This window comes from Scophthalmus maximus, chromosome 18 (assembly GCF_022379125.1).
Source record: "Scophthalmus maximus strain ysfricsl-2021 chromosome 18, ASM2237912v1, whole genome shotgun sequence".
Lineage (NCBI taxonomy): Eukaryota > Metazoa > Chordata > Actinopteri > Pleuronectiformes > Scophthalmidae > Scophthalmus > Scophthalmus maximus.
This window is the reverse complement of record NC_061532.1, coordinates 11,085,050-11,097,449: the sequence shown is the minus strand read 5'-3', so window position 1 is coordinate 11,097,449 and position 12,400 is coordinate 11,085,050. Positions and strand designations below refer to the sequence as shown.

At 44.0% G+C, this 12,400-nt stretch overlaps 1 protein-coding gene across 2 annotated transcripts; it reads left to right on the top strand.

The window, feature by feature from the left end:
• The first annotated feature begins 289 nt into the window (after positions 1–289).
• On the top strand, positions 290–11,268 carry LOC118290486 (jun dimerization protein 2). 2 transcript variants are annotated; one of them, XM_035618198.2, is made up of 5 exons: positions 290–453; positions 1,908–1,960; positions 9,142–9,359; positions 9,782–9,886; positions 10,131–11,268. In XM_035618198.2, the coding sequence occupies exons 3-5, from the start codon at positions 9,165–9,167 to the stop codon at positions 10,320–10,322; spliced, it is 492 nt and encodes a 163-aa protein (XP_035474091.1). In that variant the 5' UTR covers positions 290–453; positions 1,908–1,960; positions 9,142–9,164; the 3' UTR covers positions 10,323–11,268. The 2 variants fall into 2 exon arrangements, with proteins under 2 accessions (XP_035474091.1, XP_035474092.1); XM_035618199.1 differs by lacking the exon at positions 290–453 and adding an exon at positions 516–618.
• The last annotated feature ends 1,132 nt before the right edge of the window (positions 11,269–12,400 follow it).

The following is a 12,400-nucleotide window of genomic DNA, read 5'->3' as shown; positions in this document are numbered from 1 at the left end:
AGTAGACTGCTGGCCATAAAGCGTTTTATTGCTGTCAAGGGGGCTCCATTTCCTCACACCCATCTTGTGTTGAATGATGGAAAAACTACTGCAAGTGTGTGTATGTGTGTGTTTATACCCATCACTTTATTTATTGACTCGCTTTTATGTGTGTGTGTGTGTGTGTGTCCCTCAGATTAAACTTTCCTCTCCTCCAGTCTGTGTATGTTGTGTTTTGGTTGCTAGGGGTGGAGCAAACAAGCCCGTGTGTGTGTGTGTGTGTGTGTGTGTCGCTCCCCTCACATTATTTTCACCCATGCTTACGTCTGGGACAGCAGTTCCGCATTCCTCAGCCCTCACACACTGGATCGCTACTTAAACGGGCTGATGCAACGACTCCGGCTAGTCCCACAACCTACATCCGACTCCCGCACCGGCCCACGACTCCCGCGGATCTTTTCGGGCGCCAGACAGGTGAGAGTGAGCCCTCTGTCCGCGCTCTCGGCCATTCGCCCTATCTTTGTTATGTTTCTGATGCTAGTCGTTAGCTTACCGTCGCCACAGGCTCGAGCGTATTTTGCATATTGTTGCGGGGCACTTTACTCACCACGTTGCAGCGAGACTCCTTCTACGGCGAATGTAGTTTGTTATTCGGTTTTAACTTTGACATTTGTGCCATTCAATATCAATGTGACTTGTAACATGTCCACTTCACTGAAGTCCGAGGTTTCATTAGTTCCACAGTTCCGCGAGCTCGCGCTGCCACAAAGTGCGAAGTGCGTCGCTGCTACAACTGTTGTAGCAACTGTCGCCTCGTCGCGACACGGAGCCGTTCGCTGGTCGAAGTTTCTCACCAGCTTCGGCTCGGACCGGAGGACTTTTCATCTCGGCTCCCCTCCTCCGTGGCAGTGTGGTCGGTGTCGGTTAGCCCGGCGGAGACGGTTATGTAACGCCTCGCACGCGTCGCTTGTGTGTTTGTAACGTGGCTAGCTGCGCGGCTAAGCTAACGTCAGTGTGTTGCGCCAAAATGCGAGGATAGTTTCTTTTTTTTTTAAAGTTCGCATTACAAGAAACGTGTAGATGAAAACTTGAGCACAGCTGCGCTGCGATGCCATTCGTCTGGACACGTGTGTCGCTCAGATCATAGGATACATCGGGAAGAGGAGTTCATCAGCTAATGGGGGTCATAATAAAACTAATAAATCCAATCAGTCCAAAGCTGAACTAGTCAACACGTTGTCTGCAACTGCAACAAGCTCAGAAGACCAGATTTACAAAAATCACTGATGGAACATTGAAGGGGTTTCTTGTGGGTATGGGTCGAGAAATAGTAACGTTTTGGGCTGACGCTAATAAGTCTTATCACTGAAGCAATTCACTGTTCAGTCGATAATCCAAAAGCTGCCAATCACAATTAGCAAACTAGTAAACAGTTGGAAAACAGAGACAAAAAGTAGCAACTACCCACACGTGATGAACAGGAACCAGTGAATGATCTGTACGTTTGCTTTATAACAAATAAACAATCAAAACTTTCTGGGGGGAATCTTTTCTGTGAATCAATCAACTGCATGCAGCTGCAACACGCTTAAGAATACCAGATGTACAAAATGACTCATAAAAGATTAAAGGGATTTAGTGTGTGTGACACGATGATGATTTGGGCTGGAGCTGCTATTACTATCATCACTTCTCAATCAACCATCGATTAATCGTTCAGTCAATTAACCAAAAATTGCTCATCAAAGAAGAAAAAAAAGAGAGAAACAGGAACCAGTGAAGGCTTTATAATAACTAAACTACCAAAATGTTTTTTTCGTTGTGGATAATTTTCTCTGAATGAATCAATTGAGTAACGTTTCAGCTCTAGCAGCGATAACAATACTTCTACTGTGAATAATAAGAATGATCTTATTGCCTTTCTACAGCGTCCAGACCCAGTTGCATCATTGACAGAAGACGACTGACAGGTTTTCTCTGAGTAAGTATTGTGCATATCGAGAAACACTTTCAGGTTTCAATTAATCAGGGATGCTCTTGGGTGCCACCTTCTGAAATCATTTACATCACTCTTTTTTGAAGACGAACATCTTGAAACACAAGTGATATTTCAATGAAGTGTGAAGTGTTGTTGGTGAGTGCAGCCAGGAATGTGCACTCAGTCAGGATTGGCTTGTATTTGTAGTCTTTGCTTTGGCCCATCACTGTGCACATTCTTAGTATATTTAAAATGCTAAGATACTGGATCGTGGATCCTGTTTGGTCGTGTCCCTCTGGGGGGTGTAGGCCTCACATCGGAATTTAATCAGATAAACAGACCCCAGTGTTACACTCCGTCTTCATCACAGCAGTAGTTTGTTTTGGCCGCGCTGTTGTTATGAAAAATATCACCCTCTCGTCCACATTGGGGTCTTATAAAAGATGGAAGCATTACTGTGTAACAGTAACTCTATGTAGGCCAGAGGTAGTTCCAATTATCGGCCTAAGTTGGCCCGAAAGTTAAAGGCCAATCATGGACTGGGAAATATGATGGGCAGGGTTGGATCATTTGCATGTGTGTGGGTTTGTGACTTTGCAAGTTCATAGGTTCAGTGTTTTCCTATAAAGCCAGTGCATGCTCTTCAGCTGGTGCAGTGGTTGCTCACACAGCTACATTCCACACGGGGGAAACTATTTGAGTGGTCTCTATATATATGTGTGTGTGTTTCCTTTGTGTCTTGATCTGTGTTTGCGTGTGTCTAAGCGAACAAGCGTGTGTTGCAGAGGGTTTAAATGCCCCAGCGCCTGCCCGGGCACATCCGTAGGATGGTTTCTGCATAAATGGAACGCTGCAGTGGATTAATGGGGAAGGGCTGGCGGGCCGACAAGCAGCGCAGGGCCGACAGGGCTGAGAGGCTGGACGTGGGCGCACAGGGTTTATTTTAAGTAGAAATGCCTTCCAGTGCGTCTCTCGAGAGCCGGAGTTGCCAAGCTGCACCCCACCGCACTGAATAGACAGCAGACGCATTGCAGGCAAGCAAGCCAACTATGCAAGAGCCAGACTCAGTGATACTAATACTAATGCTGGGGGAGCAGCTATTCACTGAGCAGTATCACATTATCAGTATCACATTGTAGTCCCCATAAGCCTTTCCACATGGTTTGTGAAAACAGTGTGACTAGACTAGATGTACGATGTGGAAGCAGACACCCAAATGTCCAAAGGTGTAACGGAGAGAAGAGCCATTAAAACCTGTGTTTCCATATAAAATAGAGCAAAGTAAAAGCTCCTTTTAAGATAGTTATGATTACCAGATTTCTTACATTTCTTTGGGACTTGAAGTCAGTTTTGTTTGCACAAAATAAAGTTTTGTCTCTAAATGTCAGCCACTGACCTTTAGCTCAAAGACTTTGAGAGCAACAGAAAGGATTGAACGGAGAGTACAGCGTAGACACGGGAGCTTGTTTAATCAGAGCAAGCGTCGGCCTGACGTGGAGCTGATGAAGAAATAGTACAAAGTATGAAACAAGCAGCATTACAACGGCGACCACATGTTACATAACGAGGGTGATTGCTTCACCAGGGGGGATTAAATCTGACTTTCTGTACTCGCTTGACCAATGTCTCACTGCCGGTGATTGCACACGAAGCAACTTGGATTTGTCGTAAACGTGAACTCAATACATTTGAAACGGCTCAAGTCTGCACTTTTTTTTGTATTTTGATTCATTTAATCCATGTCTGAGACCAGCCAAAGCTCTGTGCCATGCAAAGTCTAATCCTGATTTACGAGGAGAAAAATAGTAACGTTATAATAATTCAAGCAGGACCACCCAGATGCAGAATATAGATGTGTGACTGTTTGAATGGCATTAAGCAAGCCAAGCAGGAAGACAGCCAAAGATCACATAGTAATGTTTGAATGAAGGCGGCCACAGTCCTCGTGCTTTGTGCATATCTGCAGGTGCGTAGTGTTTGGATTTGCAATAAAAAATTGTCTCATTCTTCGGCTGAAGTCGACAATAAAGTGCAAATGTTGAACTTCCTGTTCTCTTGTGTAATTTCATCGTGAAAAAAGAATAACCTCTGCATGCTCTCCAGCTTTGCTCACTGCCGAGACAGCCGCACTGTAATTGTGAGGAGAAATGAAGTATGATCATCATCATCATTGACAATATTGCGAGGTTTAATGTTCATAATTGTGTTGAATTGCTCTGGGAAGGTCTTGCGATGTCCACAAGGGGAATCATAAAAGGTTCCTTATATTTGTGGCGGCCGTTGCGCCCGTAAGGACGGCCAAAAGAGAAATGAAAGCTGAAATGAAGAGAGATCATATTTTCTGTTGTGATAATCACTTCCACTCCCACACACGATCACCCTCGAGTTTAATGGCCAGAGATTACTGCGGCGTGATCAGCGCTGCCTTTATTACAGTGTCTCCGCTCTTCCCGTGACTGGTTCCTGTCTTGTCACTCCAAGGAAAACATAATTAGAGGTCGGAGGAATGCTGATATTTGGACTGTCCCGTCCTCAAGGAAAGTCTGTGCCAACTTTCCTGGTTTCCTCGGAGGATTGCGAAATGCTGTAAATCAACACACGGCCTGACTGAATGCAGACGGTAATGATGATCGCTGAGACCTTGGCTGGGGATTGAGAGCGTGTGCCTTGGCCCAAACCTCTTTTCTCATTGTTCACTTTCAGCGCTCGTGCAGAGTTAAAGCTGTAGAAGCTATTTGCAAGAGTTTTGCAATACACTGGTGTGTGGGCCACACAGTTGCTTTATTAGTCTAAAATTAGACTTAAAAGTTTCCTGACAAAAAAAATGGTCAAATAGCATCTTGGAAATTGCGTGTGCATCTTTCCTTTGATGCCATGATCCAGTGATTTAAAGTTGAGTGGAATGGCAGCACAAAAATGTAACTTCTCAGGGAAAGATGAAATGGGCCGAAAGTACATTTGACTTCTGCTTTCAGTCAACAGAATTACTGCGCTGGTAAAAAAATTGAGCTGTTAGCGGTCTCCTTTTTAAAACAGCAACAGTATATAAAGATAATGAGCCGCCTTTGAAATCCCCCTGTGAACCCCCCCATACCTCTCATTCACCGTGTCTATAGGGGACGAGAATAATGGGGCCTCCAGTCGTGCTGCTGGCATTTGCTAAGGCGGCCGAATTCCTCAGCTCAGCTAATTGCTCTCAGGAATGACTCAGGAAATGGACACATTTTGTCGAGCCGAGGACAGATACAGTACGTGAGCAGAGAAACCAGCGGATTGTTTATATATGTGTGTGTGTTTGTGTGTGTTCATATAGGACATGCTGATTACCTTCTTATTCATGTATAGGGGCCCTCACATGTATACGCTCCCTTCACACACCTCCACCTGTCCACGGCTCACATGCAGTTGGATTAGTTTTGGGCCGAGGCCAGAACCCGCGTAGAGCGCGGTCCTATATTTCATAACTAATACATGACATTTCTGCTCCCCACCCTTGGCTTCGGCTCGTCTCTCCTCTTGGTTAGCCCACTGAGGGGCCGCGGTGCCCACACTGCTGCCGGGCTGTGTAGGTGTCTTTGTTTGAGGCGAGTGTGGGCCTAAAAAGCTGTGGCACTGGTTTTCTGCTCCACTGCAGAAGCACAGTAACCGTGTTGCATCATCAAATGCTGACCACTAATCCTCGGCTGCAGGCTGCTGCCGACAGAAGAAAAAAAAAAAAGAGAAATACCCCCAGTTTTGAAAAATTCACTTTGACTCATGCTCTTGGATATAATTATAACGCATCAGCAAACTTTCCCCGTGTTGTACAGATGAGACTGAGTTCCATGTCTTGAAGGGGTTTTGAATTTGCAAGGGGGATTTTCAATCGCCCTTGTGGCAGGTTGAAAGAGAGGGAACAGATTAAACATAAAATAAACGTTCTGTTAAACCTAAAAGTCAAAGCTCAACTCAAACCTGGGGCACATTGAGAGCCTGTGATGTGAGTTTACAACGGGACTATAAATTGTCTGGAATGGCGTGCAACTCACTTTTGTCTCATAAATGATAGGCATCTCGCTTCACACGTCATTTCACCTTTGTTTCGGAGGCCGCTGGCAAAACTACTACTGTGGGTTTTTTGATTTATGTGATCTGATGTCATGCAGACAAATACGAGGTTCATGTACTGAAGTGTACGTCTGCATGTGTGTGTGTGGCGAGGTCTGGACTCGGCCGCATGTTTCAACAGGCTTTAGCGAAGAATGGGGTCTTTCCTCGCAATGTGTCTGACTGAGCTGGGTTCAGTTACAGTGTACTGAACGTGAGCCAGTCTAATAGACATAAAGTAAGATTATTCCTGAATTGACTTATTTTTCCAGTGTCAGTTTCCATTGAAGAATTGCGTTCATCCGGAGTCGGAGGCTAATCCGAGTCTGTAAACCCGTCCTCAGTGTCTCGCCAGCTTGGATATTGGACTCCATTTTGGCTCTGATAGTGATTCGCTCAGTCATTCCTAATGGGCGCTTCAGTTCCTGTGGCTGTGTTCTTGGCCCAGGGGTTAGTTTGGATTGCATCTTTCAAATTCCAGTTCAGCTATTGGTGAGCAATGAGCAATATAAGAAAAAAAAGTCACATGTCGAGGTCTTATGCTCCCCGCTGGCCAGATTTCTGGGTAGATTTAAAAACATAGGAATGTGTAGATGCAGCAGGACTCATCCATCACATCAATTAATCTCACATGTTGATTGTTTCTGCACGTCTACAGAGGCCACTGCTCTGTCAAACATTTCAGTCCTACATCTTGTACGAAGGTCTGGCTATTCTTTTGCAAGCGGCCTTCGCTCTCATTTGCCCCTGGACTCCCTGCCATATGGTTTGCCTTGTTCTTAGACAGCCTCTCTGCAGAATGAGAAGGCCTTGGCAGCTCCACCTCTCCCGGGGCTTTCAGAGAGAGTGAATTTTGTCTGAGAGATTTTTTTTCTTCTTTTAAACCAGGGCTGTCTTGTTCTATTGCTCTACAGTCCAGAAAAAACAACAGGCTGCCGCCAAGTGCAGTGTAAATGGGAGTATACATACAGTGGGAGAGGGGGAGAGAAAGAGGAAGAGAGGGAAGAGGAGGAGGGCAGTCAGGATTTAAATAATAAAATGCCTCATTGGACACTGGCTCCACACACCAACTTGTCCTTGGAGTGAATAAATCATGCAGACTGAAGGTGGTGGAGTCGATAGCAGGTCAAGAGAAGCGTGGAGAGTAACCAAGAGACTTTTGACTGCACATGTACTGCAACTTGCTTTACATGTGATTAAACATCTAATATTTTAAATCTAATTAACATAGAAGGAAAGACAGCAACTTTTTGTTATTGTACGTCTGCTTCAGACTTCATTAGCTGGACTGTTCTGCACCACTTTTGCTATTGATTGTGAATAATAATAACTTTGAAGCAGCGTGAGATATGAATATCTCAGAGGTTACACCAACATTACTACCGACACTCGGAGGTGAATTCTTCTTACCGAAACTGAGCCGGTCTGGTCTCTGCCATGCATGACAGCGAAGCCCCGTCCAACTGTGAAAACATTCAGAGACCAGCCCATAAGCAGGGCGGAGTACATTAGAATAGAGTTACATAACTCTGCCTTTTTTCATTACCTCCTCTATGGCTTTTGTAATAGAGCAAGTCTTTCACCCATGCAAAAAAAAAGCAGCAAAGAAAGAAAAACTTTGTATAATTTACAATACAGTCGTCCTGTCAGCTAGTCAGCCACCAGCAAAGTCAGCTGTTTTGCCAGGCACCTCACAATACACGTCTTTGTTGGGTCCACATGAGTGGGGCTTTGTTCGGGCTGTGCCCAACCTGTAGAGGTTCAGCTTCGCCAGGATACTTAGGAGGCAAATATGAATTCAGGTGTTAAAATAGAAGTCACACTGATGTCGTCTTTTTTTTACTCCTCGTAGTTCAGGGTTTGACCGGTAATCCCAGCCGACCCTCTGTCAGCGTGCCAAAGTTACTTAAGTATCAGTTGTTTCAGTCATGCAGATTAAACCAGATTTGACCCAGTGATTCTGTGTCTACGCAGCGTAACGTTTCCTCAACAGAAAATATGAAGTGACAGCTGAGCGTTTGCCTCTGTTACTTATACTTTAGCCATTTACAAACTGCAATATTTTAATTTTACTAACTTTTCTTCATTTTTAACATAACCCCCCACATTTTTTGTCAGACTTCTTCGAAAATCCTGTTTTTGCTCTGCCTCCTCCTCAGATCGCAGGGATGGGCAGGGTAGAGTCGGCTCGTGTTACACTGTTCCCATCTGTAACATTTGTTTTTTATTTGGCCATCAGGAGTTTTTCCAACTATTGGTCTTTCAGTAATTAGAGAGACGTCTTAATTCTCCAGCCACTTCCTTTAGGCCTGCACAAGTTCTCTCTTTCCTCCCCTCTGCCCCTCATTCCTCCCTGATTACATTAAAAAGAAAAAAAAGTGCTGTGGTCAAAAACTCTCTAAACTTCCCCAAACTGTTGAGAGGGTGGTGGTGGAATGCAGTGTTAGCCGCTCTTTTTTTGACACGAATGCTTTTTATATCCTTTGAATTCTCCTCACAAGAACCGACCGAACGCTCAAAATGAAAACCCTCTGTGTGTGGAGGATTGCCCTCGGAGCTCCGCGGCTTCCCTTTGCATGTGAAGCTCCACAGTTGAGTGCGTGTCGCTTGCGGACGGTGTGAAGCATGTTTTTCCTCTCTCGCTGGCTTCTGACTAAGAAGATAACACAGCTGTCAAAGCTGTCAGTGCTCAAATGCATTCCTGGAAGCGGGCAACCTGCGTTTGGAAAAGAGGCTTGGTGACAAGGACTGAGAACAGTAAATTAATCTTATTCTCGAGGAATTCCAACACTAAGAGAGCATTATGATGATAAAAGAAACTGTCAGATGGAGGCAATATGATACTGGAAGAAGGGTATAATTGCGCGGCTCATGTTACCAGCAGATACATATTTTTTTGGACTTATGGGACCCAGGTGTACACATTTGCAAAATGAAAATTGAATTAAGTGGCTGTTTTAGGCTCGAGTGCAATATAAACTAGAATAACTGAAGTATGTATGTACCGTTTTTAGAAGCAATTTATAGAGATGCATTGAATTGTAATAGTCAGCAGATTCTCGTCCTAATCGCCCCCCCCATTCTCTCTCTCTCCACAGCGGCGGTGGTGGCCGGGTCGGACATGATGCCGGGACAGATACCGGACCCTTCGATGGCGGCGGGCTCCCTGCCGAGCCTGGGCCCGCTGGCGGGCATCTCGGCCACCACGCTCACGGATCAGCTCAAGCTGGCTGACTTCCGCCAACTGGGCACCATGTTGTCCCCGCTGCACTTCCTGGGGAGGCTGGGGAAGAGGCCGCTGGCCATCAAGACAGAGGTGAGGGGGAAGAGACAAAAGAGGAAATGGTGCAGAAGTAGAGTGTGTGAAAGGTGTACGTCGGAGCAAAAAGGAGGGGATTGACTTCAGGATTTGTCAAGGTCACCGATCAAGGCAGAATTAATTTATCCTTTTCTTGTCAGAAAAGAACTAAATGATTAATTTGAATATCACAATGACTGAACTGATTTTTACTGGTGCCAGTTCCTCAGAAAATAGTTCAAGATCAAATGAGTTTGTACACTCAGTGTAAGACTTTGCCCCCTCTAGTGCCTGAAACACATGACTGTAGAGGTTGCACAATATAGTTTTATTGTAGGTGTACATAACTTAAGGTTAAGTAATTAACAGGTTTATTTTTCCATATAAAATAAAGCCATATAATGCCTCTGTCTTATAATCACAAAACTTTGTGTTTGCAGATGGACGAAGATGAGGACAGGAGGAAACGAAGACGAGAGAAAAACAAAGTAGCAGCAGCGCGATGCAGAAACAAAAAGAAGGAACGGACTGACTTCCTTCAAAGGGTGAGTTCATGACTCAGCACTGTAGACGAGAAGTGGAGCAGGCAAGAATAGCCTGGTTCAAGTTAACCTGAGCCGCCCATTTGAGTTGAAGAGAATCAAACCAATTACGAGCTAGCAAAATGAGGCTAATTCAAGCCTGGGTAATTCACAACTTAGAGCCACGTTGCTTTTTCGAACTTTTCAAAGTACTCTGAACGATCTATTTGTCCAGTCCTGTCCTTAATAATTCAATGCCTCTGTCCAGGAATCGGAGCGTCTGGAAATGGTGAACTCGGACCTGAAGGCCCAGATCGAGGAGCTCCGACTGGAGAGGCAGCAGCTGATGGTGATGCTCAACCTCCACCGGCCCACTTGCATCGTGAGGACCGACAGCGTCAAGACACCCGAGAGCGAGGCCAACCCTCTGCTGGAGCAGCTGTCCACTGACACAAAGTGAAACCCAGGGAAACCCAGGGACACAGTCCCTGAAACCCAACCTGGCACCACCGTGGCAGCCATTAAAATGAAAATTTAACTGGCAATACATTTCTAGATAAGCACTTGAGCTCCGAGCTGGAGACTTTTGGAGACTCTGCCCGAGGACCTGGGGTTGTAGGGCATCCTCAGTACTGCTACAAGAGCTGGCTCTGTCCACCGGAAGACTGGAAGTACCCAGTTTCATCTCCGCATTAAGAGTTGTTTTAACACTTAATGCACTGTGCCTAGTAGTTACTTCAACCATCTCTACATAAAGGGACCAACGTAAAACAAGAAAATACAACTAGAAACAACACTGAGGAAACACACTAGTATCAATATGGTGCTCTGTTACAAAAGCCCTGAGTGAACTGTGTGGCGTTGATTCAGCGCAGAGGCCCACAGAGGCTTACAGTTCTGCAATTTTCCTTTGTATGCTAGACAAAATATACAGGTGTAGAGTTCTTTTTTAGGATACAGTACGCAATACAAGTACACCAGATAGAGTGGAGGATTTTTTTTGTTGTTGTTTTTGTAATGTTGATTTCTATACCCTGCCTTGACGACGGCAGATACCGGTTGATCCGATTTTGTGGTGACGCTGGCGTCATGAAAAGCACATATACATAAAATGTTTACACCCTTGTTGTTTTTTTGGACCCATTGTCTGTCCATTATTGTATGTGTTTTATACTGCTTTGTATACATAAACATATATGAAATGCTTGTTAATCACTTGACGTGATTTGTCTTTTCGATCTTTCCAGTCTGCCTCTGTCAAGTTGTGCTGTCAAACAGCTGTGAAAACAAGCAGAGATCTTTTCAGATGAGCAGTGTTTCGATGTCTGTTCTGGACCTGTATCTGCTATGTACGACTCTGTTTATCATGAATAGATTAAATTTTATTTTCTAACTACGACAAAGAACCTGCCTTGTGTCTGTTTTCCCTCCCAAGTGAAATTTAATTGAAGTGGATTAGTTTGTTTCTTCCAGTCTTACTAGATGATATAAATGACAGAAGGTTGTGCAATCATGTTTTCTCACCACTGAGGGAAAGGGGCCAAATACTTTCATTTGCAAAACTCAGAAAAGGTCATTCAAGTTTTTATTTCTTCCAGGCTGGATTATAGCTGATCCCCATGTTCAGAGCTCGGCAGGAGAAACATCTCCCACCTGCAGACAGAACTGCTACTGAGCTTTCACAGAAAACAGTTTTAGAAATTATTTGTTATCTTATTCATTTAAGATTGTATTACCTACTTTATTACCTGCTGCCCAAATGCTTCCCTTAACTGAAATTACAGTTGAATTTATTTTTCACTTCCTTTATACGCCTTGATCTTTGTTTCGACTGAAACACAAGTTTGTTCCGCTGCTTTTAGTCTTTGTTATATAAGAGTTATTATTGTAATGTAATACAACACCAGTCAAACTGTTGCCGAAGGAGGAACTACAACACCTCATTTTTACCACAGCGTCTGACATTTAACTTTGGGTAGAGAACAAAAAAAGTCACCAGATATGAGTCACGGCCACAAAAATAAATAAATATAATAATTACTTATTTTCACACTTAATACTTGGATGGAGGGGAAAAAAGCCCAATTATATTAAGTCTAATAAACACACCAAGTGAATATTTGTGTTTTTATGAAAACATGATGAATATATTTGTTCATTTGTTACGATCCCTATTGGTTGTGCCCTAAAACACAGCTAGTCTTCCTGGGCTCCGCCCAATTACTTTACATCGATCCCCAGACACATGGCTCCTCCTGAACCAAGAAAAAGTAAATAAATAAGACATTTGTGGTTAAAGTAACATGACGTCTGCCAGGTTGAAACCAGAGGGTTGACTAAATAAAAAGAACTGTTCAAAAATAAAAGAGCCTTATATGAACCTTAAGATACACCTGATTGACCCGATGGAGCATAAAGAATGCAAAAGAATTGCATCTTATGTCTAATTTTAGTATTTAAATAGTCAAGAGCGCCATCTACTGGACATTCTGTGAACAGCACATATCACAATTCGACCCTATAAACCAAATTGACTTC

Bases quoted from the DNA above. Each gene is read 5' to 3' on its own strand.
- LOC118290486 (XM_035618198.2), top strand. From the start codon at position 9,165: ATGATGCCGGGACAGATACCGGACCCTTCGATGGCGGCGGGCTCCCTG. The intron at 9,360-9,781 runs GTGAGGGGGAAG...TTGTGTTTGCAG, and splicing joins CGCTGGCCATCAAGACAGAG to ATGGACGAAGATGAGGACAG. The intron at 9,887-10,130 runs GTGAGTTCATGA...GCCTCTGTCCAG, and splicing joins GGACTGACTTCCTTCAAAGG to GAATCGGAGCGTCTGGAAAT.